At 50.2% G+C, this 27,961-nt stretch overlaps 12 protein-coding genes across 12 annotated transcripts; 7 read left to right on the forward strand and 5 right to left on the reverse strand.

Moving 5' to 3' along the window:
- Positions 1-98: 98 nt before the first annotated feature.
- Positions 99-4,605, forward strand: N7473_003471 (putative RSC complex subunit (Sth1); the record flags this gene model as incomplete). Its single annotated transcript, XM_057149411.1, has 4 exons — positions 99-191; positions 301-511; positions 579-4,297; positions 4,360-4,605. The coding sequence occupies 4 exons, from the start codon at positions 99-101 to the stop codon at positions 4,603-4,605; spliced, it is 4,269 nt and encodes a 1,422-aa protein (XP_057013065.1).
- Positions 4,606-6,272: 1,667 nt separating this feature from the next.
- N7473_003472 (uncharacterized protein) lies at positions 6,273-7,002 on the reverse strand (the record flags this gene model as incomplete). The annotated part of the gene is made up of 2 exons (XM_057149412.1): positions 6,273-6,300; positions 6,599-7,002. The coding sequence occupies 2 exons, from the start codon at positions 7,000-7,002 to the stop codon at positions 6,273-6,275; spliced, it is 432 nt and encodes a 143-aa protein (XP_057013066.1).
- A 604-nt stretch (positions 7,003-7,606) lies between these two features.
- N7473_003473 (uncharacterized protein) lies at positions 7,607-8,600 on the reverse strand (the record flags this gene model as incomplete). Its single annotated transcript, XM_057149413.1, has 3 exons — positions 7,607-7,958; positions 8,017-8,423; positions 8,495-8,600. Coding segments are annotated over 3 exons (855 nt in total), but the record flags the coding sequence as incomplete, so codon positions are not given.
- Positions 8,601-9,371: 771 nt separating this feature from the next.
- N7473_003474 (uncharacterized protein) lies at positions 9,372-9,849 on the forward strand (the record flags this gene model as incomplete). The annotated part of the gene is made up of 2 exons (XM_057149414.1): positions 9,372-9,529; positions 9,624-9,849. 2 exons carry the CDS (start codon positions 9,372-9,374, stop codon positions 9,847-9,849), a joined length of 384 nt encoding a protein of 127 aa, XP_057013068.1.
- Positions 9,850-10,706: 857 nt separating this feature from the next.
- Positions 10,707-12,300, reverse strand: N7473_003475 (sterol esterase; the record flags this gene model as incomplete). Its single annotated transcript, XM_057149415.1, has 3 exons — positions 10,707-12,073; positions 12,128-12,207; positions 12,266-12,300. 3 exons carry the CDS (start codon positions 12,298-12,300, stop codon positions 10,707-10,709), a joined length of 1,482 nt encoding a protein of 493 aa, XP_057013069.1.
- A 299-nt stretch (positions 12,301-12,599) lies between these two features.
- N7473_003476 (PET191 family protein) lies at positions 12,600-13,165 on the forward strand (the record flags this gene model as incomplete). Its single annotated transcript, XM_057149416.1, has 3 exons — positions 12,600-12,624; positions 12,736-12,877; positions 12,979-13,165. The coding sequence occupies 3 exons, from the start codon at positions 12,600-12,602 to the stop codon at positions 13,163-13,165; spliced, it is 354 nt and encodes a 117-aa protein (XP_057013070.1).
- A 584-nt stretch (positions 13,166-13,749) lies between these two features.
- Positions 13,750-15,294, reverse strand: N7473_003477 (dolichyl-diphosphooligosaccharide-protein glycotransferase; the record flags this gene model as incomplete). The annotated part of the gene is made up of 4 exons (XM_057149417.1): positions 13,750-14,169; positions 14,231-14,937; positions 14,991-15,101; positions 15,153-15,294. 4 exons carry the CDS (start codon positions 15,292-15,294, stop codon positions 13,750-13,752), a joined length of 1,380 nt encoding a protein of 459 aa, XP_057013071.1.
- Positions 15,295-15,504: 210 nt separating this feature from the next.
- On the forward strand, positions 15,505-16,407 carry N7473_003478 (NADH:ubiquinone oxidoreductase subunit NDUFA3). Its single transcript, XM_057149418.1, has 2 exons — positions 15,505-15,877; positions 15,975-16,407. Exons 1-2 carry the CDS (start codon positions 15,694-15,696, stop codon positions 16,016-16,018), a joined length of 228 nt encoding a protein of 75 aa, XP_057013072.1. The 5' UTR covers positions 15,505-15,693; the 3' UTR covers positions 16,019-16,407.
- A 557-nt stretch (positions 16,408-16,964) lies between these two features.
- N7473_003479 (putative transcription factor RfeG) lies at positions 16,965-19,903 on the reverse strand. The gene is made up of 3 exons (XM_057149419.1): positions 18,958-19,903; positions 18,840-18,884; positions 16,965-18,742 (listed from the first exon to the last, which is right to left on the reverse strand). The coding sequence occupies exons 1-3, from the start codon at positions 19,075-19,077 to the stop codon at positions 18,086-18,088; spliced, it is 822 nt and encodes a 273-aa protein (XP_057013073.1). The 5' UTR covers positions 19,078-19,903; the 3' UTR covers positions 16,965-18,085.
- A 1,572-nt stretch (positions 19,904-21,475) lies between these two features.
- N7473_003480 (DNA-directed DNA polymerase eta) lies at positions 21,476-23,470 on the forward strand (the record flags this gene model as incomplete). The annotated part of the gene is made up of 1 exon (XM_057149420.1): positions 21,476-23,470. One exon carries the CDS (start codon positions 21,476-21,478, stop codon positions 23,468-23,470), a length of 1,995 nt encoding a protein of 664 aa, XP_057013074.1.
- Positions 23,471-24,644: 1,174 nt separating this feature from the next.
- N7473_003481 (uncharacterized protein) lies at positions 24,645-25,076 on the forward strand (the record flags this gene model as incomplete). Its single annotated transcript, XM_057149421.1, has 1 exon — positions 24,645-25,076. The coding sequence occupies one exon, from the start codon at positions 24,645-24,647 to the stop codon at positions 25,074-25,076; it is 432 nt and encodes a 143-aa protein (XP_057013075.1).
- A 64-nt stretch (positions 25,077-25,140) lies between these two features.
- On the forward strand, positions 25,141-26,821 carry N7473_003482 (uncharacterized protein; the record flags this gene model as incomplete). Its single annotated transcript, XM_057149422.1, has 4 exons — positions 25,141-25,744; positions 25,793-25,880; positions 25,930-26,539; positions 26,618-26,821. The coding sequence occupies 4 exons, from the start codon at positions 25,141-25,143 to the stop codon at positions 26,819-26,821; spliced, it is 1,506 nt and encodes a 501-aa protein (XP_057013076.1).
- Positions 26,822-27,961: the final 1,140 nt, after the last annotated feature.

Consider the following 27,961-nt stretch of genomic DNA (forward strand, 5'->3'; position numbering starts at 1 on the left):
CCCGCGACTTCCAGTCTACGTCCACTTCGTTCTTCGTCGCATTGATTGCCCATCGCGCCCTTGGGTAGTCTATGAATTGAGGATTCACGTGCAACATCATGGCTTCTTTGCAGTCGGCGCCTACCATGGCGCCTGGCAATTACGCCTTGCCGGCGAACCTGACCCAACAACACGTCCAGGAGGTTCTGCAGGTCAGTATTTGATTATCTTTACGACAACCCAACTAATTATCAATGCTTTTGTTTCACTGTCGCTATTTGTTTGCTCATATATTGGCTGGCTCATCTAACATTGCTGCAGAAATTCAAGCAGATGCAGGAGCAGGGCGTCAACCCTAACGACCCTGAATACATCAAGGCTCATCAGCTTCTCGCCACTATCCAGCGCCAGCAAATGATGAAACAGAAGCAGCGCCAGCAGCAGGCTCAACAAGCTCAGCAGCTGGTCGCTCACCCCGTGAATGTGAACCAGAACGGTGCGGTCCCTGATGCCGCCACCAATGGTGTACACGGTAAGCTTTCCTATGTACTTGTTATATTTTGGCTACGCTCGTACTGACAAACATTCGTCTCTTGAAGCCCGGACCGTTTCGACTTCATCGATGACCGGAGCTATCCCCGACACACAATCTGGCGCTTCGCAGGCAAACGCCAACCGGAAAGGTGCCACCGTTGGTAGCGGAAGCTTCTCACAAGAGCAACTCGCTACCCTTCGCAACCAAATAATGGCATTCAAGACGCTCTCCAAAAATCAGGCTATCGCACCGGCTCTTTACCAGCAGCTCTTCCCACCCAAGAAACCACAGACACCCACTACCGCGGACAAGATCGCAGCGGTTGAAAAGGTCGTGGATGGGTCTGACAAGAATGCCGCTGGATCAATCACCGACGTCGACGGAGTTATTTCCGAGAAGGACTCGTATACCAAATATCAAATCGACGACACTATCCTTCACAAGCTCATCAACTTTGGAGACCACAAACACCGCATCAATCGTCCTCGTATTCCTGCTTTCGAGTGCAGTGGTATTGATTGGCGCCAGCTCCGCGAGAATCGCGAGGCTCTTGTTTACAACCGCATGACAGCTCGCATGAAGGAGCTCGAGAAACTTTCGGCAAACATCGGTGTCTGGGACACCAGCAAGAGCGACGCGCCCACAGGCGATGACTCGTTGAAGCTGAAGGCTCTCATCGAGCTCAAGTCATTGGGTCTGCGGGCGAAGCAGCAGGCTCTGCGTGAGAAGATTCGTCGTACTGGATTTGATGCCAGTGAGACGAACCAAACAAATCGTGCCGTTCATCGTCGTATGAAGCGTCCTTCGCTGCGTGAGGCCCGCATTACCGAGAAGCTCGAGAAGCAACAGCGTGATGCTCGTGAGACTCGTGAGAAGAAGAAGCAATACGATCAGCTTCAGGCAATCCTCAACCACGGTGTCGAGCTTCTCCAAGCCTCGGTGAACAATCGCAATCGACTCAATAAGCTTGGTCGTATGATGATTCAGCATCACCAGCACATGGAACGTGAGGAACAGAAGCGCGTGGAACGTACCGCCAAACAACGTCTGCAAGCCCTGAAGGCCAACGATGAGGAGACTTACCTGAAGCTCCTGGGACAGGCCAAGGATTCACGTATTTCGCACTTGCTTGGACAGACAGATAAGTTCTTGAAGGAACTTGCCAACTCCGTCAGACAGCAACAGCGCAACCAAGCTGAGCGCTACGGCGATAATGAAGACTTCGAGGACGAAGACGAAGAAATCGCCGACAGTGATGTCGAAGAGGATGATGGCTCTTCTGGAAAGAAGAAGGTCGACTACTATGCGGTTGCTCATCGCATCCAAGAGACGGTCACTGAGCAGCCATCTATCCTCGTTGGTGGTACTCTCAAGGAGTACCAAATTAAGGGTCTACAGTGGATGATTTCGCTCTACAACAACAACCTGAACGGTATTCTTGCAGATGAAATGGGTCTTGGAAAGACAATTCAGACCATCAGTTTGATCACCTACATCATTGAGAAGAAGCGGAGCAACGGACCTTTCCTGGTTATTGTACCTCTCAGTACGCTGACTAACTGGAATCTGGAGTTTGAGAAATGGGCGCCTACAGTCACGAAGGTCGTCTACAAGGGTCCTCCCAATGCTCGCAAGCAGCAGCAACAGCAAATTCGCTGGGGCAACTTCCAGGTCCTCCTGACCACTTACGAGTACATCATCAAGGATCGTCCCATTCTCTCCAAGATCAAGTGGGCCCACATGATCGTCGATGAGGGTCATCGTATGAAGAATGCCAGCTCCAAGTTGAGCAGCACTTTGTCGACCTACTACCACACCCGCTACCGCTTGATTTTGACCGGTACCCCGCTGCAAAACAACCTGCCTGAACTGTGGGCACTGCTCAACTTCGTCCTGCCCAACATCTTCAAGTCCGTCAAATCGTTTGACGAATGGTTTAATACCCCATTCGCCAATACCGGCGGCCAAGACCGTATGGACCTGACCGAAGAAGAGCAGCTGCTCGTTATCCGTCGTCTGCATAAGGTTCTTCGTCCCTTCCTGCTTCGCCGTCTGAAGAAGGATGTCGAGAAGGATCTTCCTGACAAGCAAGAGCGCGTCATCAAGTGCCGCTTCTCTGCCCTGCAGACTCGGCTGTACAAGCAGCTGGTCACCCACAACAGAATGGCTGTTAGTGACGGCAAGGGTGGCAAGACCAATGTGCGTGGCCTCAGCAACATGCTCATGCAGTTGCGAAAGCTTTGCAACCATCCGTTCGTTTTCGAGCCCGTTGAGGATCAAATGAACCCCAGCCGCATGACCAACGATCTCCTTTGGCGAACGGCCGGAAAGTTCGAGTTGCTTGACCGTGTTCTGCCCAAGTTCCGTGCTACCGGCCATCGAGTCTTGATGTTCTTCCAGATGACTCAGATCATGAACATCATGGAAGATTTCCTTCGCATGCGAGGCCTCAAGTACCTCCGTCTGGACGGTTCCACCAAGTCAGATGATCGTTCCGACCTCCTCAAGGTTTTCAATGAACCCGGCTCTGATTACTTCTGCTTCCTGCTTTCCACCCGTGCCGGTGGTCTGGGTCTGAACTTGCAGACTGCCGATACCGTCATCATTTACGATTCAGATTGGAATCCCCATCAGGATTTGCAAGCCCAGGATCGTGCCCATCGTATCGGACAGAAGAATGAGGTTCGCATTTTGCGACTGATCAGTTCCAACTCCGTCGAGGAGAAGATTTTGGAACGTGCGCAGTTCAAGCTTGACATGGACGGCAAGGTCATCCAGGCCGGAAAGTTCGATAACAAGTCTACCAACGAAGAGCGAGACAAATTCCTTCGAACTCTTTTGGAGTCTACGGAAGATACAGAACAGCTCGGTGACCAAGAAGAGATGGAAGATGATGACCTGAACGAAATAATGGCTCGTTCAGAGGAGGAGCTTGTCATCTTCCAGCAAATGGACAGGGACCGTGAGAAGAATGATGAATATGGTCCTGGCCGTCGTTATCCTCGTTTGATGTGCGATGAGGAACTGCCCGATATCTACCTACAAGAAGACGCTCCGATTAGCGAAGAGCCTGTGACTGAGGTTTATGGTCGTGGCGCTCGTGAACGCAAGGTTAAGCGGTATGATGATGACATTCCGCTTGAGGAGTGGACCAAACTCGTGGCCGAATGCGAGGAGACTGGCGCCTCAATCGATGACGTGGTTGAGCAGTACTTGCAGGAACGAGAAGATCGCAAGGTCCGCAAGGAGAAGAGGAAGCTCAAGGCACAGGGTGTGGTTGAATCCTCGCCCGAGCCTATTGAGAACGACGAGACTCCTCCACGGAAGCGCCGCCGTGGTCCTGCTCCCACTAAACGCAAGGCCGAAGAAGTCGCCGAGGAGACGCCACAGCCCAAGCGCAAGAGAGGTCGCCAGCCAAAGATTCCGGACACTCTTAGCAGCTCCGACCGGTCCATCTTGACCAACATCGTCAACAGTGTCATGCAGTCTTTGAAGGACATGACCGAGGAGGTGGAGCTTGACGACTCTGATGGTGAGGAAGGAGGCACGGTTCTGCGCTCGATCATTGAACCGTTCATGAAGCCTCCTCCCCGCTCGCAGTATCCCGACTACTACAAAATCATCCAGAATCCCATTGCCGTGGAGATGATTGAGAGGAAAATCAAGCGTGATGACTACCAGGGCTTGAAGGAGTTCCGGGATGACATTCACCTTCTTTGCCAGAATGCTCGGACATTCAACGAGGATGGAAGCTTGCTGTTCCAGGATGCCAATGACATTGAGGTACGTGTATACTCTTGAAGCTCAATTGATTCTCGGTGAAGTTTTGACTAACATACAAACAGGCTAAATGCGTGAGCGAACTGAAGAAGTTGACCGCAGATCATCCTCAATTTGCCAACTTCGATGGCTCCGACTCCGTTGCTGGCGATGGCCAGTCAGTAGGTGTCGCCTCTGGCACCGCAACCCCTCAAACGACCGGCACCCCTGGACAGCCCAAGTTGAAGCTGACATTCAACAACCCCAATGCCGAGAGTGCCACCAGCGCCGCCACGAGCACCGTGAACGGCGCAGATGCTGACGAAGACTGAAGATGAAGAAACCACCTTGCATTCTCCTCAATCTTGATTCATTGATACATTTTAGCTCTCCACAACATGTCTGTCTTTCTGTAATTCTGCTCCATGTAACCAGAAAATTTGTGTTTTCTTCCCCCGGCAGTTCTTCTATCAAGTATCTCCGGGGAAGGGCGTTCCACCGTGACTTGTGTGTGTTTTATTTTTCCCAAGGGGGTTGGTTGGTTAGGTCGGGGGGTAACGGATGCCCGGGAATAATGGGCATTGTGTTGTTTTTGTTTCCCCTTTCTCTATTTCTCTTTGATGAGCGATTTTCTATTTTGTTCGGTCTGGGCTGCTTCCATTGCCTTTCCTGGCTGTTTGGGTGATTACTACTAGATGATGGCTGAAAGGAATCCCCAAGTTTTCATGTTCTCAATATGTATGTACGTTTTTTGAAGTTACGGATTAGATTCGAATTGAATGAATCAGCATATGAACGCTTTTGTTTGATGATTGGAAGTAGTATCTGAGGGGGAGTTGAGGCTTGGATAGGATTATAGCTGCCCTATAAGCCGAAGTCTTATGTATTCATACGCGATTCGAATCCCGTGGCTGTCTATCCGCAGCCGTTGAAGTTGCTCTCTCCGTAAGGTTGCCCACACCAATCCCAGCGTGGTCAGATAATGCAGCAAGGATGGCAGAGCTGTCGGTACGGACCCTGTTCGGCGTCTGTGGAGATGATGGTGCAATGATGGGAACGATGGATCGTCGTTTGTGAGACTCTGTGGAAATCGGCTGTCCAAGTCGCTGATGAGCCCGCTGTTGGGCACTGAGCTGCTTCTCAGGAGTTGACAAGGACAGGCTTGTGGGCCAAAGTCCCACGTCGGGTGAATGGTTGCGAATGTGGCGTCCTTCGGCTAGGAGATGCTAGTGGACTCGAACTTGATCAGCCTCCAACTGCGAACCCCGTTCGGTTCTACCCTCCGCAGAGGAACCGCAACAGCCAAGTCCCAGTGAGACGACAACGATCCGTGAAGTCGTAAACATGACAGCTCCCTGCGTCGGTCACCAAGCCATTATTTTTGGCTGCGCATATAGGGTAGAATAGCTAAAACGACGATACACCCCTTATTCTGGTTTAGTGCTATCAAGAAAGATGATTCGAAAGACATTTAGAAGGACATTTAGAAGGACATTTAGAAGGACATTTAGAAGGACATTTAGAAGGACATTTAGAAGGACATTTAGAAGGACATTTAGAAGGACATTTAGAAGGACATTTAGAAGGACATTTTAAACAAGAGTACTCGATTGGAGGTGGCCCGGTTCTCTGGTTTCTAGAATCGAACCTTTGAACAACTGTAAGGATATCCTAATTGAGTGTGGTATGTGAGAGGTTCGACAAAGGAGAAAGATGGCGAAATACCATCGAGTCGAGACGAGTAGCGACAAGGTGTAAGAGGCTGTCCTCTGTGTGTGGTGTTCTTTGTGGTGTTGCGTGTGGGTTTTTGTTTCTTCTTTCTTCTCTTGTTTCTTTTTTTTGTGTTCTTCTGGATGGGCTTCTGGATGGTCCACCCTTAACTTTCTTTCTGTATAATTAACAGTCGAACCATCTTAATGGTCGAAGCAGCAGTATCAGTAATGCATCTGCTATACCGTGACTCCTAAGAAATCTTTACATCCAAGGAAAACGAATAGATTCACGCAGCCAAGCCACCAAGATTCCGACTTCGATGTAGAGTGGTCCACTGGAGCAGGACTCAAGAAGTAAGCCTCTGCCATCCTCAACAGAAAGGATGGATTCTGATTTCGAAGATTATCACAAAGATTTTCTGTAATTTTTGCTTTTTCGACCTTCGAAAGTTCCACATCTCGGTAGGTGGAACAGCAACTGCACTCCAGTGTACAGTGTCCAACGCCCTTCTTCCGTTCAGAATCCAAATGACGCCGACCACAACATCCACAACTCCGACTGCAGCAGCCCCCTCGATCTGCACAATCTCTGACAAGCTCCTTTCGCATGTACCATGCCGCGCTCCCTCTTAGCAAATCGTAGTTCTGTTTCAAAGGCCACTCGGGGATCAGCTGCTCATGCTCGTAGAGCTCCAACTCTTGTTTCCAGCACTTTCGCTGAAGCTGCTCCAGCTCTTTCTCCCAGCCGGAAAGCTGAGTCTTATCATTCTCAATGCTTGCGGCTTTCTCGAGGGCTTGAATGTTTTTCTTTATCATCTCCACCCGTTGGACCGTTGCTCGGAGAGTATGCTCGGCGTAGATGATTTCGACGAATAAATCGCGATGGTACGTGAGATCGGGGCCAATTTCAATAAGGTACCAGTCATCTTTGGGCCTGTAATTTCTTTGATGATCATATTTGGGTGGGTTTGCGTAGTCGGCTACTGGCTTGAATGTTCCACCAGATTTCTTGAACATGTTGTTGGTTGATAATCTCGAATACAGTGCAAGAGCGTCAACTAAGGTGCTTTGGTCTGATGAGTGATAGGAAAGAAGATTTGATAAGATGTTGAAAATAATCGGGAGAAAATAATATCAGAGCAGAATGAGATAGGGTTATGACTGAAGAATGACTCTTCGATTTGCTGTTCGCGTCTCTAGCCCGCCACCACAAACGAGAGTCCGCAACCTCGTTTGTTCTTCTATTCTGCTCTTAAGTTTGGCTTGGTTTGGCTTGGTTTGGCTTGGTTTGGCTTGGTTTGGCTTGGTTTGGCCTGGTTTGGCTTGATCTGGCTAAGGTCTGTCTCTTAAAGAGCCGCTATAGAGTAACCAGAGCCCTCCGAAATCATAATGTGTATTTTAGTAATCTAGATGCCTGGAATTGAGCCGAAGGCCCTCTGATGGCTGTATTCATCTAATTTATGGCACGAATAGTGTCAAAATCGATGATTATAATACGAGCGCCTTAGCCTTACCATTTGATCTGAAAGCAAGCAACCCGTTTCATGCAAGCCAGGCGGCTGTTTTTGCGGTATAGAGAAAGTCGCGCTCGCGAGTCCCCAGTACATTCTTTCTACCCTATGAGATAAATTCTAGTTCATAAATGCACCCCCAGAAACATGGAATGTCTGACCAGTCAACCACTGCGAGTCCCGACTAGCAATCAGAGCCGCCACGCCCGCAACGTCCTCTGGAAGCCCTACACGACCCAAGGGCGACCACTTGGAGAGTAAATCCTCAATCTGCTTTGGAGTCATATCCTTCCCACCGGGAATATACTTCGGTGAATTATGATCGTACATGTCGGTTTTCACTCCGCCGGCCGCAATGACATTGACAGTGATATTACGAGGACCAAAGTCCACTGCTAGACACTTCGCCATACCCAGGATAGCTGCCTTGGACGATGCATATACCGCGTGTCCTGGGACACCCTAGAGATTAAGAGTCAGAATGGGATATACCTCTTATCGATGTTCGTGCAATTCTCACCTTCACCGCAGAAATAGAAGACGTCAACATAACCCGTCCAAAATCTTCCATATACTTGTACGCCTCCTGAGCCACAAAATATTGACCCTTGACATTCACCGCAAAAATGCGATCAATATCATCACCAGTAACTTCACCCAGAGCACCGAAATGTTCAATCCCCGAGTTACTCACGATGATATCCACACGGCCGAATTCGCGCTTGACGACCTCAAACATGGTGCTTACTTCGGCCTGGTTGGAGACATCGGCTTTCACTGTGATGACGCGAACGCCGTGGGTGCGGACTTCGTTTGCCACGGAGTCGGCGCCGGTGGATGAGGAAACGTAGTTGATGGCTATGTTTGCTCCTCGTTGGGCGAATTTTATGGCAATTGCTGCCCCGATGCCGCGGCTGGCGCCCGTTACTGGAGAGGAGATTCAACTGAATTAGCTATTTTGATTATAGTTGTGTCGAGAAGAAGTGTTGATTTCATACCGAGAGCTACTTTGCCAGTGAGCTCTTTGTTCTCGGTCATGTCTGTGTAGATAATGGATGTTTTGTAGACAATTAAGGAGATGTGTAGTACAGGATGTTGTTGTTCCTATATGATACAAATTCGCAAGGTAACCCCCGCTGTCGACGTAAGCAGAACTATCGGTGAGAGGGGGCTGCAGCTCTCTATACCCTGTCATGTCCAATCGTCTTCCCTGCTGCATAACTACCACGCAAGGGCGAGAACGGGTGGCCTAATAAGCTTGAACTCCAAAAGGGTTTGAGTAATCCCAGGACAGAACACACTGCAAAGCTCGCGCTATACTTTGTGGCTTGACTACGCCATCTATTTCCGTTCCTGGTAGAAGGGGGGTCTCGAAAAGATATAATGCAAATATTCCGTCATAGATGTGTCACAATGCCTTTGTAAGCTGGGGTATATAAGTTAGCTCGGATGGAGTCTGGACGAAGTTGGGGATGGAGTCTGGACGAAGTTGGTCATGAAGTCGATATAGAGGAAAAGGACTGGATACAAGATCTTTGAGATGGGCAGAGTGACAAGAAGACAGACAATTAAGAAAGTCGGTTAGAAATACTCAAGTGAGGTCACAATGGATTTTATATTTTTAAACGCGGCTAGTTCTGGTAATGTCTTAGCTCGATCGCAACGAAAGTCAAGAGCAATGATATTCAGGGCTACTTTGAAGTTCGGAGAAAAACGAGGTCGCGAAAAGTCATTTCCCTCTCTAATTTAGATGGAATGAGAAGTGCTGGAAAACCATACTGTGACACGAAAAAGAAGGCATGTAATTGTATATTTGCAGGTCTATGCATAAGGCCGTCGATAACTAGAAGATGAATCAATGCAGAAGGTTTCGTGATGAGCTTCAAATTTGGAATCCGACCTTTTCGTTGGGGATGGCAGTGGCTTATTTCTTGGGTCCCGGTTCAGTGCATTCTGGCCCAGCAGGCTACTCCACGTCGAAGTCGGAATCTTGACGGATTTGGCTGCGTGAATGTTGACTCTAAGGGGCTGAGGTAGCTTAGAGACTAGAATTCAGAAAGGAATAGTAGATGAATCGCTGATATTGCTGGTTCGAAGATTGAGTTGGCTCGAACATTAATTGTACAGAGCAAAAAAAGGGCGGACCATTCAAAAGTCTAAAGAGAAGAAGAAAGAAGAGAAGAAAGAAGAGAAGAAAGAAGAGAAGAAAGAAGAGAAGAAAGAAGAGAAGAAAGAAGAGAAGAAAGAAGAGAAGAAAGAAGAGAAGGATCAAAAGACCTCACACAGCACCACACAGAACACCAAATACCACACAGAGGGCGACCCTCTTACTCCTATTTGCTTTTCTCGCTAGCCTTAGCTGAAGAGTGCGGCCTGACCCAGTCGGAGGGGACTGCAGCCAACTTGACCTCCGTGCCCATGTCGATCGTCGCATTGGCTTGACCTCCTTGGCTGGTCCGCATCCATATCATAGGCAGGGCCTCAGAATCTAAACACATGGTCTGATCAGTACAGGACCTCATACCCCCGGAGTGTAACTTACGTTTCTGCCCGAGGAGATAAGCCAGTCTCAGGGTGCCCTGAACGGACTGGCCAGCCGCGAGAAAAGCATTAAACCAGCTCATTCAGGGCACCTGGAGAATGAAGAAAGAAGAAAGAAAGAAAGAAAGAAAGAAAAAGAAAGGAAGAAGGGGGTTTATAGTAGTGGCTTTGGACCAAGACAAGGTCATTTTGGATATTAATATCAGTTGCCTAATCAGAAGTGAAGATATAATCAGGAATATACGTAGAAAGACCATTAGAAAGATGATTAGAAAGATGATTAGAAAGAAGGAAACTTGTTAAACAGACGATTAGAAATGTTATCGCAAATGTATTTTACACTTTCGAACGGGAATTGTTCTGGGGACATTTTAATTCGATCGTAGCGTAATGGTCATTAGAAATACAATGAGATACAGGCTCTTGAATCCGGAAAAAGCGTGAAAGCGTCATCTTTGGCTAGGAACAAGTGGGAAGATCTGGAAACCTATGGGACTGAGATTGATACGAAATGGGGGTATGTAATTGTATATTTGCAGGTCCATGCTCCAGACCGCCGGTAACCAGAGAACGAATCAATGTAGTATACAGAATGGGGTATGTGTAAGATAACAGATGATTCACATCAAGAAAAGGAACGCAGTCAACGAGATCAATCTAAAAAAAGGGTTACGAAGCACCATTAAGCAACGTCTCCTTAGAGCGGATTCGCGGCGCCGAAGTATTAGAAACACGTCCATCAACGAGTATTCGCCCGTCCTGACGTGCCTCAAGCAGCGCTGGCTCGGTGGGGTCAACCGCACTTCGACTATACGTCTCGAGCGCATCGAAGACATGACCAAACACCTGACGGTCAACATCCGAAGCCCACAAAAAGTCGAGGTGCTCATATGTAGGGATTGCCTTGGCGACTGTACCACGAGGCAAGCCTTGAAGCATGACGTTGATATCGACAAGACTGTCACTCCCACCATACAAGAGCACGATTGGCGTCTTGATGTTGCGGGTCGGGTATTTGACGGGCTTGTAAAAACGCTCACTTGCGACTACGCTGAAGGGGGCGTGAGTTTCGTCGTCGAAGAATTGGAAGTTCTTGTTGCGGATGATCTGGAACCAATGTACGACCGACTTGGTGCTGGTAAAAGAGTACAGGTGGAGATAGGCGGCCAGTTTCTGTGTTCGGGTGATGTTGCGGCACTTCCAGTTGAAAAGGGCAGATAGTGCCATATCGATAATGCGGACGTAGATGGGTGGGTACAGGATTGTTTGCCACATGGTTGTTGAGGATAATATACTGCGCCGACCGAATAGCAGGAACAAGAAATCGGGTGACGCCTTCATCAAAGAATCGACAATGCGGTTTCGTAGCCCCGAAGGAGCCATAGCAGGTGCGAGTGCCACGAAGACATCAACCTTTTGGTTCAGCAGTGGGTGGATGGACAGTGTTGCAAAGGCCTGTGCTGTGCCTTGCGAAAAACCGACATAAGACAACGACGGTTGGCCGGTCACTCCAAGGATATACTCGATGCTGTCAGGGATATCGTGGAAGGCGAATTGATCGATCGAAAAATCCCAGAACTCGTTCGAGCCGGGCGAGAATCGCACACATTTCTTTGCATATTTGTTGCCGCGGTTGTTCCCAAGCCACACATCATAGCCCTTCTCAACCAGCTGGAATGGCAGACACCGCTGCTCGTCGGTCAGGGCAACCCACACCTCACTGCACATGAGGAGGCCATGGTGAAGGTAGACAACTTTCTTGCTGAGTCCGCCGGCACCTTGATTGACTCGTATGCTCTCTTCACCTCTCCGATATGCCAACCGGTGTAGTCCAAGAAGATATCCATCTCCAGTCTGGACGATATGCTCCTCAGCTTCGTACCCGAATAGCGAGCATATCTCGGTGAAATCCGATGCCTCTGCGATCGAGGCCGCAAGAATCTCCTCCTTTGTTCGTTTTTCGCGCGGCTCGGCGGAGATAAATTTGTTGAAGATTGACTTCGATTGTTCGTAGCAGAAACGGATGATCGGCGTTGCTGCAAAAGGTTAGTGGTTACCCTCGTCAAGGTATTGCAAGGCAGTCCACTCACGAAGGCAGAAAGTAATCAGATGAATGATGGTTTCAAGTAGAACAAGTACCAAAGACGCAAGAAGCGCCAAGTATTCGGTCCTGTAGGTTATGGTCAGTTCACCACGAAGTGTAAGATGCCTGATACGGCGGGACATACCAAAAGAGTCTCCCAATCAGGGGAACACGCGCCATAATGTAAAACGACACGCCCAAAGGCTATGCATATAGTCGTGACCGCTCTGCCTGACAAGACAGTTTCTTATATAGAGCAGGCAGACATCTGACTAGGAAGAAGAAGAAGAAGAAGAGTAGATCGCGAACTTGCGCCCGCGACGTCATGTTCATGTGAAAGTCGTGCTTACCTTATCCGGGGAGATCCCGGGCACAGGCCAATCAGCAAAGTGTTGAATGATCCGCCCGAATTTGCCGGAGCGTCAGTCTGCCGAGTGCATTCGCGCTGGACAACTGGACATTGTTCACTTGAGACCATCATGCCCAGCTCGTGCCAGGATATCAGTAAGTTGCACCGCTTCTAGTGTTGCAAGCCGACCTCGGACCTTGTACCGCGTACACTGCGCCCACGGCTGTCAAGATCATATGAGCTAACCGCATGCCACCACCAAACAGGAGAGGCGCTGGCTCAATGCCTGCAGGAGTCGGACTGCATTATGGTCCAGCGACATACACCACGTGAATGTCTGGCTTCACCACTTGCCGAGGAGTTGCCCATGAAGTGTCAACAGCTGCGCAAAGGGTTCAGCGAGTGCAAGTGAGTGGATCACTTCTGCGACACCGAATAGTGGAAGGACAGGTCTAGGAGGGCCAGACAAGAAATTTGTCGCTGACTTGAGGAACTTTTTGTTGATATAGGCGCGGCATGATCGATATGCGTAAGCGATTCCGCGGAAACCACCCTATCTCGGTTGCGAAGGAAATGGACGAGAAGAAGTCGAGCTCGTCCGGGCAGCTGTACGCTGGACGGCCAGCCTACACAACTGTCAAGGAACTCAGTGGTGACGAGGTACAAATGGACCCGGAGAAGACTCGTGGGCTGTGAGGAGACAATACGTCTACTCGAGGATACGTCAGGGGAAGAAGATATGCATGACACGCAATTGTGCTCGACAGAGAGCCTGGCTGCATTGTATTTTAAACGGGGAAGCTGTACTGATTCATGCTGGCATGGTCTGGAGTTCTTTTTTTCAATTCTACATTACGGCGCAATCTCCAATCTGAAATAAGGCAATGGGTATATACAGTGGTGGTTCGAAGGTCTGAGTCTAGAAACTAGAGAAACCGCTCAACAGATATGCTTCCACCTCTTGTTTTCTGAAAGCTCTTTCTAAATATCTTTCTTATTGTCTTTCTTGATGGCATCGATACCATTTCTATGGTCTATTGTTCAACTCGTGACTAATAAGATGATGCTCAACATTAGTTATGGTTTCAAAGTTATAGAACCCCACTGTACACTGCGTGACCTGATGCAAAGAGATTTCGATTCTCAGCTACAAAGCTTTAAAGGCCTTGGGCTAGAAACATCACATCTACACAGCCCATTTGGGTATATCGATTGCAAACGGATCAGACAAAAAACAAACAAATGCACAGCATCATTGACAGTACAATTGTAATACAGATCTACTGCGTCTTCTTAACCTTATCAGCAGCAGGGGCAGAGTAAAGCCAGACGAGAACAAAAGCCAAGAACCCTCCAATCACCGACCACAGACCGGCGATCCAAACCCAGCCACCGCTGATAGCCCAACTGCGGGGGTATTCGTCGTGCGCAAAGTGGCGCACGGTCACCTCGTGCTTCTCCTCAATGTTGGTGAAGAAGGGGCGCTTGTAGTTGACGCGGAAGGAGAAGATACCGTGCTGGTCAGGCGTCACGAACTGAGCGCTGTACACGGTGCTTGTCTCCGTGCGGCTGGTGGGCTCGAGAGTCAGGCGGTGGAAGGGCGAGAGCATGGTGAATTCTAGCTGCAGCTCGTCCTCGCCGGGGACCTCGAAGGGCACCCACTTGTCGTAGGAGTACTCGGACACCTCAATGTTGAAGACCTGTTTTTAGATAAGGCAATTAGTTAAGACACACAAGAGCTTGAAAGTCAGGAACGCGTACGGTCTCGTTCTTAATGCGGTAGATCTTGGGATTCAAATCCTGAGCAGCGACCTCGCCCTCGGTAGCCAGGTGGTGCTCAATCTTCTCAACCTTGAGGACACCAGTCTCCTTGAACGTCCAAGCAGTCAATTGCTTGGCGAATTCGCGGTTGACGGTAGGGGTCTTCTTGCCACCAGGAGCCTTGACCGAAGCCGAGAACCATTGGTCCTCCAGCGCCTCAACGGAGCCGAGAACAGTGAAGCGGGCAGAGTTGCGAGCTTGCATGGCCGAAACCACATTCAGCTGGGAACCTGTGGCCTCGATATCCTCGGCCGCGGGCATCTCCTCCTTCGGGTTGTAAGCGTAGGCAGTGGCGGGGGCTCGCAGAATAGGAGCAACGAGAGCGCTGTCACTGCTGAGGATCTGGGGGGCCACACGAGGCAGGGCAAGGACACCCTCGCCATCGAAGAAGGCCTTGACGTCGGGGCGCAGCGGTCCAGGGCGCTGGAGGAGGAGGACATCGTGCTTCTCGGCGGCCGAGACCGTATCGAAGTTGAGGTGGTCAACAACGACAGCGGAGCGGTCATTGGAGAGGTTGATATCGATCTCGAGGAGGAGGGAGCTGATGGCGCTGGAGGTGGAGGCCTTGCCGGAGAGGGCGAGGAGGATGTTGCCGTCCTTGTTCAGGAATTCCAGGATGCTCTTGGGGGTCAAGTTGGGGCCGAGACCTGTATATATTAGCCAATTGCTTTGGATAGACCTCGGAGAGCTGGGAGCCTACCCTTAGACTTGGGAGGAAGGATCAAGAGGTGGTCGTAAGCTCTTTCGCCATGCTGGAAGAGGGACAGCTTGTCGCTCTTGGGCGATTCGAAGGAGACATCGTATCCACGACCTAATTGACCAGTTAGATTGATTCAGAACAAGATATTCAAGGTCCAATTACCTTCCAGATCCGACCACAACGTCGAGTAGGCGCTCTTCTCTGTGGACTCGTCAAGCACAACCAACAGGCGGCTGCCGGAGCTACTCAGAGCATTTACCGCAGCCAAGAAACAGCAGACAAGCAACGCAAGGCACCACCGCATTTTGGAATGATTCCGCACAGCGGATCTGATGCCCAGCTATAAAAAGAATAGGGAAGGGCAAAAAAAGGAAAAAGAGAAGGTGGGTTGAAGAGGGGACATAGACGGGAGATGTATAGATCACCCGAAAGGGCGACGTGTTAATGGGAACGGTGCCAAGACTTGCTGGATCCATCGCATCTCCGAACGTCGAACTTCACTTCTTCCCCACGGCCTCCCGATTTTTGAACCTCCCCCCGCCGCTCAGCCTCGACCACGCACCATTAACCAGGTAGCTTCTGTTGCATTCGACTCAAATTCTCAAGAATTGTGTCGTCTTCTGCCTTTGGGCCTTTTAACCCGCTTTCCTACTCGAAAAACTCATCCCGAACCGCCCGTCGACGTCCGACCCGGTCTATCACCATGTCTACCCCTCAATTCTGGTCGACTCCTCTGCGGTACATCCGCTGGGCCTCTCACGAGAAGCCTGCGATCTTCTACTCCCTGCTGATCGGCTCAATGGGACCCGTCGCGCTCGTCACTCTTCCCCCGCTCCGCCGGGCTCTCGGTGACGTTGACCCGGAGCCTATCCCCATGACATATCCCAGTAAGCCTGCAAATCCTCCTATTCTCTCTGGAACAACAGGACTCGCTTGCCGTACCATAATTGGATTCTTAAGACTAACCACAGCATCTACACACAGTTCCCAAGGGTCCGCGCGTGGTTCCCCAGGGCTACGAGGACTAAGAGAAAAGCGACCGAACAAGCGAACAACGAGCCACATGATAATATAGAAGGCCGTTCTCGACTTCTTTTGCCTTGAGGAGGAATGAATGATTCAACCGACGTGGGGAGAAAATGGAAGCTTTAGCGATGCCGCCTGCACAATTGAGGTCTTCGGCAGGGATTTTGTCCAGTCTCTGCCGTTAACGAGGAACGATTCCATACTGATCGTTCCTTTCTCTGGAGAGGCGCTTTGATACCAATCTTTGTTTGCGTGCAGATTCGGCATGGTCGGGTGCCAAGATCGTTGCACTGCAGTGTATGTACTATGTTTTGAGAGTGGCCATATAGCCAACGCTGAGTCGCTTTCTTTTGTTCAATATGCGTATTTGTAAGGTGGTGTTGATCTGAGCGTTGGAGAACTTGCTTAATACGACATGCTTTCCAATCTAAACCGCCTGGTCTAGTGGGAGACAGGCTCGAAAAGGTCATGTCTTAGTTCATGGATGAGGTCGGATGCCTCCGAGCAGACGAGTATACGGGGAAGTCAGAAATCTGCACGCTCGTTTTGAATGTCTTGTCGATGCAGTACGTGTAAGATGAACTGTCCAAGCATGGAGAGTCATGCCGTTCAGCTAACTTCTCGAGCTTCGATAGGACGCATGCTCAACAAGGACTAGATTAAGGCTGAGGCTACTCGCACGCCATCGCACGACACAGTATACCCCCTTCGGAGATTGGCGGGGAACAGGTACACTGGAGAGAAACGGTTTTACAATATAGATGCTATAAAATTATCTTTAAAGAAAGATCTTTCTAAATGTCTTTTGAACTGTCTTTCTTAATAGCCAAAGTAAAAGGCTTCGTAGGTATTATGAGGATATCTTCGATATCCGAAAATCGAATAGTCTGTCGTGCGAAAGCAAAAGTTGGCATGCGAGTAGCCTCAGCGTAGATTAATACAACAGTAGCTAAACCTAAGGACTTGCACATGATTGAGTAAATTAGGTGTTAGACCAGAGCGAGGCCCAATCTATAGGTATGCTAATTTCTCCAAAGACATGAACCGAGCAGAGTGAACACTCCAAGGTGTGATTCCATTAAGGTGATAGAACCAATCATCCAAAAAAAGCCCCAAGCGTCAACCACAAGACGGAATAACGCCGTATATGCTCATATCTACATGTAGTTCAGTTCATCAGCATCGCTTTATGAAAGCAGTCTCTCCCAACAACCCGCGGAAGGAAATGAAGAAAAAAGGAAGCCAAAACCAACCCCAGTGCCCTGACCGAGGGTAGTCCCCAGATCAAAAAAAAAGAGAAAAAGAAAAAGGAGACAGATGAGAAAGGAAAAAGAGAAAGAAATCGAAGATCAAAACCAATGCTAAACACACAATATAATCCTGTACACCGTTTCACATATAAAGCAAACCCGAGGCAAAAGAAACATGGAAAATCCCGAAGACGGCGAGTATATCTGGAATGGGTGGTGATTAGAGCCGGGACAAAGGGCTCAAATCCAAGAAAACGAAAGCCGCCGTTTTCGTCAAAGAACCCGTATCAACGCATAATGCTCCTACTCCTAACCGGCCAGTTGCACGATAGTGCATGGTAATTAACAGAGGAAAGTTCCCGAGGGTTCGATGAGAGGACTCAAGAGAGCCAAGGCCAGATGTTTCCATCACAGGGATATCCAGTCCGTGACCAAGTGGAAATATGGTATGTCCGACGGATCGAAGGAGTATGCTCCCGAGGGGCCATGAAATCATGGGACTGTGGATGACCTGTGGCCCAATCTGGAAATTCTCCGGAGAATGGAAGTTCTTCATAAGGTTGAGAAAAGACACGATAATGACATGGCCGACAAAATTAAGAAAGCGGAGAGGGTTGTCCAGCAAGATATTTTTAAAAGGAATTTTCGTCGACATCATTATGTCCCAGGATGTACATCTTGGGTCGTCCGATCGGAAGAAAAGAAATTCATCGAGAGGGCCACATTGGAAAGGGAAGAAAAGAGGGAGGTGGGGAGAATGCAAGAAAAAGGTCATCATATCATGCATGCGCAAGACTGCCATGTTTCTTGTTCTGAAATTTACCGCCGTCCGCGGTGCGGATCCCTTTCCCGGGTTGGTTGAGGCCTACTGCGCTCATATTCCGGGGTGTATCTGGGCTCCATTGAACCGGACATCCGGGAATCCGCGGCAGAAGTTGAAGCAGGGTATGCTATCCCCGAGGTCACGGGAGAATAGTCCGGGTCGGCATCATAACCAGGTCCCGGGTATCTGGGAGCATTGCGGGGAGCACCTTCGTAACCTCCATAGGCTGGGCCAGTGGCCGAGTAGGTGTAAGAAGAAGGGTGAATGTCCGCCGTGGTCACGACCGGTTGCTGGGCGCCAGAGTAGGTGACTTGGGGTGGAGGGTACGGAGCCTGGCCTTGTCCGTAGGGGGAGTGGGTAGATGTGTAAGAAGGGTTTGGGTAAGGAGCAGTCTGGGATCCGCTGTACGGACTTTGGGAATAAGGGTCCATGTAGGGCTGTGCCGGAGCCGCGCTGTATGTGGTAGGGGAAGGCCCCTGTTGTTGGCGAACCTCATGGATGGCCGATGTAGCATAGTTTGCTGAGACAGTGTTAGGGGCATGAGATGGGCTCACATCTTGAATGTAACTACCTCTCGGATAGCCTAGGTCAGCCCGACGCGAGACATCCGCTTCCCAACGGGCGGAGTCAGCCTTCAGATCAGCAATCATCTCCTATAAAAATCCGGTCCGTTGGTCAGATGGTTTGTTCTTTTTTGCTCCTGCGAATCCATTTTTTGTGGTTCTAATGTCGAATAGTCTCAAAACTTACCGAGGTGAGATTCCGATAAGCACGGATGAAGAATCCCTGGCGGCCCTGTGGGATGAGTCAGTTACCACGCTCCAGGTTACAGCATACAACAGAATGAAGAAAAGGAAAGGAGACGGACACTATGGTTGCCAGGTCTCACGAGCGCATCGTTTCCAAGATAGCGGCAGATATCTGCTTGGATCACTTCTCGGCTGATCCCATCGCCGGGGATGAAGTATTCATTTTGACGGCCTGTCATTATGGGTCCTGAAGGTATTGTCCAGGTGAAAGGTCCTCAGAAGTGGGATTTTAATTCCGACGGGCCAAGAGAAGAAAATAAAAAAAATCCGGGCAGTGCTGAAAGAAAAGTCCCTGGGGAAGATGGCAGATGATAGAAATTGGCGGATAGTGAAATGTTTCGTGTCCTTGGGTTATATTGAAAAGTACAGGGTGTTCTATGAGGCGACCGGTGCAAGAAAACAGAATCCACAGTCGAAATCCTTCACCACTTTAGATGAATCAGAGGATTTCTTTTGGCTTTGAGTCCTGATGAACGTGAAGAGCAGTCCCGGGAGAATGGCCAGTAGAATATAAAAGTCCTGGGAATAGTCCTGGTAGTCCTGGTCGGGATAGTAGATGGCGTCCAACGGGTAAGACAAAAACACGTCCGGAAAATCCTGGAGATCCTTGGGTTCTGGTTGATCCGGCAAACAAAGAATATGTCCTGGGCAAATCGAAAGAATCCGTGGATGTTCACAATAAGCCAAGCGACTGAATTAAGTCTTGCAGGCTCGGTGATCCGAAGAGGACAGGTTGGAGGAGAGGCGGCAGGAGGAGGGGGGTGAGATCCTCTTGGGTTGATATTCAGCGCGGTCGCACTGTTAGATCCACTTTATTCCTGCTTTTCTTTTTTTGAGAGATCCCAAAAGGTAGGGAGAGGGAGGGAGGAGGGGGTGAAAGGGGGTGAAGGTTGGATTGAAAGTTGGAGAGAGAAGAGAGAAGGAAGAAGGAGAAGAGGAACTAAACAGAAGAGACGGGGGAGAGGGGCGAACTAAAGTGGGCGAAGGCAGGGAAGAGCCCAGTCGTACTCAGTGTGGCAGAGGAAAGACGACGGTTGGGCCGTCTGGTTCGTTTTGGGTCCTCCTTTGGGTCCTTTGGGCTGGTGCCACGACTCCCCCACTTCGACCACCTCATCCAGCAGATTTGCATCAGCCAATATCCATCTTGCAACCAGGTTTAGAGGCATGCATGGTCAAATCTGGCTTAGACAGCCCTGTGTGACCCTGTTGGACCAGCCCTGTTCTGTTCTGCTGGTCCTCATCCTCTGATGATGCTGCTAGCCGCCTGAGTCGATGCAATTTCCATCTCGGACCTCCTCTTGCCCCCCTTTGGTCAGGCACCAGAACCGGAATCTAAACCTTGAGTCAAAATCCTTCTTTGACTCCATCAGATACGATACACACTACTCATACAGCGCCACCATGGATACAAATTACAGAGACTAGGGTCAGGCCGATCCCCCATCACAGCTTGGATTGCTACTCAGTCTGTGCCCTTTGGGCTGAACGGACGTCGATCTCCACTTGGACCTCCAGTGGATCCCGCAAGAAAAGCAGAGAACAAGAGACAGAGCGGTCAATCATAAAGACCAGACCACCACCATCAGGGAATCCGTTTCGAATCTGCAGCCCAGCAGCAGGCCGTGCTGGATCTCGTCGGAATGGACAGGCTCGTCGTGTGAGGGTCGCAGGCTGGACGAATCAGCCTTGAGAGGGGACATGGGAAAGGGTGGATGATCCTTCCCCCGCTACTACTGCAAGATACCTGCCAGCCAATCTCTGTTCAGCAGAGCTGCGGCCAGAAGAAGTTGCCACCAACAGGCGCTGGTGCGGTTGGGCGTTGGGCACGAATGCGTGGCTTTGGGCATCATACCCTCCCAAGGGCGCCACTCAGCGATTGGCTGTGTCAGCATGATGACTCTGATGGATCGGAGAGCCAACAGCCATTCATGAAGAAAATTTTCAGATGCACTTGACCAAGGTGGTGTGGTCTCGAACATGTTCGGTTCACCACAAGCATTTTCTGCATGGTGATGGAGGTGATGGTGGAAGGAGAGAGGAAAAAAAAGAAAACATCCTTGCGTTCTCCCAAACACGGACAGGCAATTTGACTTTAAACCATGTGGGAAAAAGGAATGTGGCCCTGTCACTCATGGAAAGTTTGGGAGGATGGCTGGTCCATATAAACACACACCGACCGGTATGAATATGGACTGGGCATCAAGATGTGCAGATACCGCCGTCGATGCGATGTAGCTCTAGACTTATCCAGGACAGCGTTATACTGTAGATACCCCTGACTATAGTTCCCGAGAAGTGTCCCAAACAATAACAAGTCAGCCCAGTAAATCTTCCGTTGATTGGATCCGAATGTTGGCGGTGGGTTCTTCTCCCATCGCCTAACCGTGGAATCCTAGACACCTAGAATTTGAGGCTTGAGAACTGCACGTGAGCACGCTAAGCCCTTTCGGGAGCTCTTTCAAAGGTAACGCGCTTCTGCACACCCCAGACTTGCTTGTGTCAACTTGAGATAGCTCACCCTGGACATACAGCTGTCCTCGCGATCAATCCCTGCGTCGCCATGCTGCAGTCTCGAGCATGTCGTCTGAAGACCCGCCCAACGCGTCGCCCAACGATGCCGTGAAACGCTCCCGCTACACCCATCGCCAACTCCAACTCCTGCGCCAGGGTTCGACAGCCACCCCGCTCCGCGCAATTGCACATATCGATCTCGATGCCTTTTACGCACAATGTGAGATGGTGCGCCTGGGGACACCCCGCGATGCACCTCTTGCAGTGCGCCAGTGGGACTCACTGATCGCTGTCAATTACGCCGCGCGGCCGTTTGGGATCACTCGGATGATCACCGCGGGCGACGCTCGCAAACTTTGCCCCAATATTGTCCTGCAGCATGTCGCGACTTTCCGAGAAGGAGAGGGGGGTCGGTGGGCGTACCGTGACGATGCATTTATGAATATCAAGACCGACAAGGTTTCCCTCGACCCGTATCGGGCGGAGTCGAGGAAGATCCTCAAAACGATGAAGGAGGCGTTGGAGCGGTGGTACACGAATGATTCGGATGGCGAAATTCACCGCTTGACCCAGGGTCTCTCGGCTGCCTTGGAAAAGGCTAGTATAGACGAAGTCTTCATTGACTTGTCACCCATCGTGTACATTGTTTTGCTCCAGAGATATCCGGAATTACGGGCAGGTTCGCAAGATGGGGACCGTGATGCGGAACTACCTCCTCCGCCCACGACCGCAGTTCAATGGCATTCTGAGGATTGTCTGATAGACCTCGATCTACATGAGCGGGAGGAAGATGACCCCGACTGGGACGATATTGTCATGCTTGTTGGCTCGGAAGTTGTTCGATCCGTGCGTCAGGCAGTCTGGGATAATCTGAACTACACCTGCTCCGCCGGCCTTGCCCGTAACAAAATGCTTGCAAAACTGGGAAGTGCCTGCAACAAGCCTGACAAACAGACCGTGGTGCGAAATCGGGCTGTCCAGCACTTCCTAGGTGGCTACAAGTTCACCCAGATTCGCATGCTGGGCGGCAAGCTCGGTGATCAGATTACATCTTATTTTGGTACTGAGAAAGTGAGCGACCTGCTCAATGTACCTCTTGAGTCACTGCGTGCCAAATTGGATGATCACACTGCCTCATGGCTGTACGGGATTATCCGTGGTGATGACCGATCTGAGGTTAACCCCCGAACACAAATCAAGTCAATGCTCTCGGCCAAGTCGTTTCGACCTAGCATCAACTCGTTGGAGCAGGCCGAGAAATGGCTACACATCTTTGCAGCAGATATCTACGGTCGTCTTGTGGAGGATGGCGTGCTTGAAAACAGACGTCGCCCCAGAGTGATCGCTCTGCACCACCGGACTGCGCAGATGCGCTCTCGTCAGATCCCGATTCCTGCAGCGGGTACAATTGATGAGAGTATGCTTTTCGAGTTGGCGAGAACTTTGATGCGGCAAGTCATGACAGATGGACAACCCTGGCCTTGTTCTAATCTGTCCTTGAGCGTTAGTAGTTTCGAGGACGGGGTGAGCAAGAACAAGGCAATTGAAGGGTTCTTGCTTAGGGGTGACCAGGCCAAGTCTTTGAATCATGGGTCTCGCCCTCGAGATGCCGATGTACCTCCGAACGAACCACCGCCGCTGGAAAAGAAACGAAAGATTGACGATAACGGGATCAAACGATTCTTCACTCAACCGCCTTTTGAACATAAACCTGATAAACCCGTGGTTGATCAAGAGAGTCCTGAGCCCAAGGAAGGTCATGATGACCCGACTATTCCTACCCCAGTCTCCGAGGCAGAGGTGGATGACAATGCCATGCCACACTATACCTGCAACCGTTGCTCTCGGTCCATACCTGAAATCGAGAGAGAGGAGCACGATGATTGGCATTTTGCCAAAGACCTCGAAATTCAGGAGCGTCAAGAGGCCAGGGATGCGCAACCGCAGTCTCGTCCAGCAGCTCCATCGAATAGCTCTCGAGGCTCAGGAACTCGGGGCAGAGGAGGTCGGGGTGGTCGAGGCAAGCCCGAGAGAGGGCAAATGCGATTGGCATTTCAGTGACTATCTGATGCTTTTTTTGTCTTGTATAATTTTTAGCATCACTGGAGTTTAGCGATACCTAGCCATCAATCATCTCAAAAGATCATGATCTATGATCATACATAATACTCCGCCGTGCAAGAGGGACATGAAATCGTAATTTAATTCATCAAGTCTTCCATAGAATACTCTCCTTCTATTGGCAGCATACTAGGCGTCTCCCACGTTGGCGGTATTGGAGATCTCAGGTCCCTTCCGACTGCAAGTCAATGAAGGGGAGCTTACGTACATGTAGTCCCTAGTTGCTCCCATTCAAAGAATCTGTTTGATTTCCAACCCCTTAAAATGACTGTAGCTCGGATTTGACCATAGTGAATTGTGAGTCTTCCTGGTTTCGCTAAATCTTGCACCTTTTTGACCCCATTCAGCTTCACGCTTGTCCAATGGGAATCTCCGGTATGCAAGGGTCTCAGCTGAAGTGTCGTCATGACTTTTCTACCCACCAAAAGTCCATATGTACATAGACAAAGGCCTTGAGGGTCAATTTTGCTGACTGGTATCAACGTCATCTGGTCCACGGCAGCCCAAATCTCATTTGTGGTTCGACCGTTTTAAAGTCTCGTCGAGACCCATGGATGAGGGGACAGAATGTAGTTAAGAGTAAACAAACAATTTCTAGAAATCCTCAGATCAAGAATCAGCCCTACCAACTCGTGACTGAATGCCATTGTTGACTACTCCCCAAAATAGTCTTTGGTCCTGCCCTCGTGTGCTCTCAAGAATCCGATTGTTGTGCCGCGTGGGTGTGACATCAGCGGGTCGCGGGGTCATCGGACGTTGGCTTATGTCGTATGCATGTGCTGGTCAGTCCCCACGACATGTTTGCTGCCTTTACCGATCATGGTGACTTGCAATCTTTCCTTCCTGAGATTGACCTCACTTTTCTAAGTTACCTTTGTCGTCGATGAATATTGGGATCTGTGTAGGACTTGGGAAGTGCCGGCGTAGGCTACGACGTGTTTAATGCCCCGCAAACCGCTGTCTTGCCCCGCCGATCTTGATAGCCGCCTTCCCTGCCCGATCAACACTCCAGCACGCGAAGTGGAAGTCTCACATCTTCCTGCAAACTGATGCACATACGCACTCAATCAGATAATTTTAATCTCGCTATCTGATCTTCGCTTCTATATCAGCCATGTCTCGGCGGGCCCTACCGCGCGAGTACTTCGAAGAGGAGGAATTCGAGGTCGAACGGGAGCGAGATCGGTATCCACGATCACGTCGACGGGAGCGTGAGTTTGATGAGGATGTCGAGTATCGCCGACGCCGATCAATGCCTCCCGTCGAAGATCTGGAGCGCATGCATATCCGGGATCGTCCACCACGCGACTTTGTCCGAGAGAGCTTTGCCCCGCCAAGGGATTGGGGGCCCATGGTGAGAAGAGAGAGAGATGAGCTGGAAGAGCCACTACCAGGTCCTGATCCAGAGGAATATCGGGTGCGCTCATCACGCCGGCGCGGTAGTCAGAGTCACCGGCCTCGCGAAGTCGTCGAGGAAGAGGAGTCTGAGTTGATCATCGGGGGAGCGAGAGAGGCGCGGCAATCGACGATATCGGAGACCGCGTGATCTGGAAGAAGAGGATATGATGATTCGACATCGGGAACGAGCGAGCGAGGGGGACTTGAGACCCATGGAGAAAGTTTACGAGGATGACCGGGAAGAAGTTTACTTCGGACAATCATCCAGACCTCGACGCAGACCGTCGCGCCGTGAGGTGAAATTTGAAGAGCGAATCATTGACGACAGAGAACAAGAACAGCCGCGGGGATCATGGCACCGCGGAGAACCGTCATTCGAAGAAGAACTGGTTATGCAATGGAAGGACAGACCGACACCTCGGGAACTGAAAGAAGAGGAGGAGATACGCTTACGAGAAACGAGGCGACGGCGTCGACCCAGTCAGCCAGAGCCGAGATATGTGCGGGAACCACCACCACGAGAACCGCCTGGGGCTTGGCCGGTTGAGAGGGAGGCGGAAGAGGAAGAAATTCGCATCCGCGAGCGCAGACGCTCAAAACCGCGGCGTCGGGAAGTTGATGATGAAGAAGATATTCTGGTCCGTCGAGAGGAGCATGGCCGGGAGCGTGGCAGGGATAGTGCGGAGAGTGATGAGATACTCATTCGAAAGAGCAAACGAAGGTCCCCACCGCAAGATCCATCTCCGTCACCGGAGCCTATCCGGGCTCCTCCAATTCACCAGGACGTTATCACGCATCACCGGCATGTTGATCATGGTAAGGTATCTGCACTCCAGCTACTGGACTGTGCTAATGACCTTTTAGGATTCGATACAGCCCGTCCGCCACGGGCACCGAGTCCAGAGATATCTTCCACGAGAAGCAGCTTTGACGAAATCGATATCCACCATCGGTCAGTCTATTAGATATCATGGCGGCTTCAACGCTAACAGACCATATAGAAGCAAAAAGGACAAACGGGGCCGCATGTCAGAGGAAGAAATTGTCTTCAAACACCGCGACAAAGACGAATCTGTATCACCGACCAGTGGCCCATCACTCGACTTCAGTGATCCCTGGAAGCCGGTCCAACCTTCACGTCGTAATCGCAAACCCAGATCCCTGGATGACGAAGAAACCGACTCTTCCATCGCAGGAAGCTCCTCCCAGACTACTTCGCGGCGTGAAATTCCCCGTGACCTGGAACTTGAAGTTGAAGCCGAGATCGAGGAGGAGATAAAGATACACAAGAAAAAAATGAAACACCGCTCGCCCATCGAGAAAATCACCAAGGAGAACGTTGACGAGTGGTCCGTCGTTCATACACCCGCAAAGGAAGACGTCGTTGAAATGACCGGTGCCCTCGAGGTCGTCGAAGTCGCACCTAAGGGAGCCCTAGAAGAAGACCTTGAAATCCGCGGACGGGTCGAGCAACAAGTCGTGAAAGAGCGTCGTGATGAACGCTGGACAGAGATTACCAAGGACCTGGTAGTCCGCGACGCTATCGAACGACTTGGCTATGAGTTTGAGGAGACGAGAACATTTTATTACATCTTCTCATTTCTAGAACCGGTAAGTTTGTCACTCTCCCCCATTGTGGTTGTGAAATGGCTGCTACAAGAGGAGACATTGCTGACTCTGTAACTATAGGCTGATATCGACGAACTCGTCGAACTCTCCGATGAGATCCGCCACGCAAGACGTCGACGTATTAGAGAGATGCATCGCGAACGAGCGGAGAAACCATCGTGGCCTATGCCTATGCCCGTCATGGATCGGATGCCCCCTCGGCCACGGATGACGGGCAAGAGGCATATAAGAGAGCGGGAGTGGATCATCGATGAGAGGATGTGAGGAGCTGGGTGTTTGATCTATCTGGTTCTAGTTCAATAATGATTTATGATTGACGTTTGCATGGTCGTTGCTTTTGCATTTACAGCTCAATTCAATTCAAGGATATTTTTCTCGGGCAAATTGATTCATAATGTTGGCGGATAGTATGGTCAAGATCGATGCTCGTTCGTGCTAGGTATACCATCTTGTCCTAAGTCATCCCGTAGCTGGTGGGGGTCATGTGCTTGCTGCCTCGACTAGATAATACGAGGGTTGTATATACTCTGAGTATCATAGACCTCTGAGAACAGGTAAAGTGGCAGAGTCTGGACGTGGATGGTCACGATCCAAGCACCGTCTATCATGGATTGATTTGGTACATCGATGTCATCTGAACGGTCCCCAGGCTTGACATTTGCCAGTCAGCTGGTAAAGGGCGAGACATTCAATACCGATAGTTCAACTAATCCTAGGCGATAGCCTAAAAATAGTCAACACTGGTGATTCTCGAGAATCTGAAGAGCTCAGTCACCCATTCCTGCTAGGAATCGGCGGACCTCGAAGTATAGGCAGACATCGATAATCCTATTCAGTAATATAGGAAGATAAATGTGTGGTTCTTCACCCCGTATCCAAATCAAATCCCATTCTCTATGGAAATATCGGAATAAGACAAGAAAATACCACGAGTTCTCCTCCGCCCAAGCCCAAGGCCGCGACATCAAATCCTACTTGGCGTCAAAGCCAAGACATACAGCAAGCCACCTGGCCTGACATGCACAAGTGACCCGGATTAAGAGCAAGATATTTGAGATTTCAACCCCTGAACAAAAAAAGTCGGTCATAATGTACTTCATATAGCACTACTGTAGACTACATACTATGAAGTAAACATACATTCTTCATTTTTAAATCTGCCCAAGTCAAGCACCCACAGAAACGTTCCGAACAACCGGAAAAAACCAAGACCAGAAGGATTTCTGACTGGCGATCATGGGGCAAGCCTCGATCCTTTCCCACCCCCCTGGTGCGACCCAAATCGCAGGATTAGTAGATTACACATACCCCTGCCGCCACCCGCGATGCCGGTGGGTGTGTGGTGTCTCAGGCATATTAATGGCAACTACGGAGTACTGTGGGGAGGTTATGTATGTATGTATG

This window comes from Penicillium subrubescens, assembly GCF_028828155.1.
Source record: "Penicillium subrubescens strain IBT 31985 chromosome Unknown utg000002l_segment0_segment0, whole genome shotgun sequence".
In the NCBI taxonomy this organism is placed as follows: domain Eukaryota; kingdom Fungi; phylum Ascomycota; class Eurotiomycetes; order Eurotiales; family Aspergillaceae; genus Penicillium; species Penicillium subrubescens.

What these genes read in the sequence shown, in the direction of transcription:
- N7473_003478 (XM_057149418.1), top strand. Translation starts at nt 15,694, where the DNA reads ATGTCTACCCCTCAATTCTGGTCGACTCCTCTGCGGTACATCCGCTGG. An exon ending in TATCCCCATGACATATCCCA is followed by an intron (nt 15,878 to 15,974) that starts GTAAGCCTGCAA and finishes ATCTACACACAG; the next exon opens with TTCCCAAGGGTCCGCGCGTG.
- N7473_003479 (XM_057149419.1), bottom strand. Translation starts at nt 19,077, where the DNA reads ATGACAGGCCGTCAAAATGAATACTTCATCCCCGGCGATGGGATCAGC. An exon ending in TGAGACCTGGCAACCATAGT is followed by an intron (nt 18,885 to 18,957) that starts GTCCGTCTCCTT and finishes CTCATCCCACAG; the next exon opens with GGCCGCCAGGGATTCTTCAT. An exon ending in CTTATCGGAATCTCACCTCG is followed by an intron (nt 18,743 to 18,839) that starts GTAAGTTTTGAG and finishes GGATTTTTATAG; the next exon opens with GAGATGATTGCTGATCTGAA.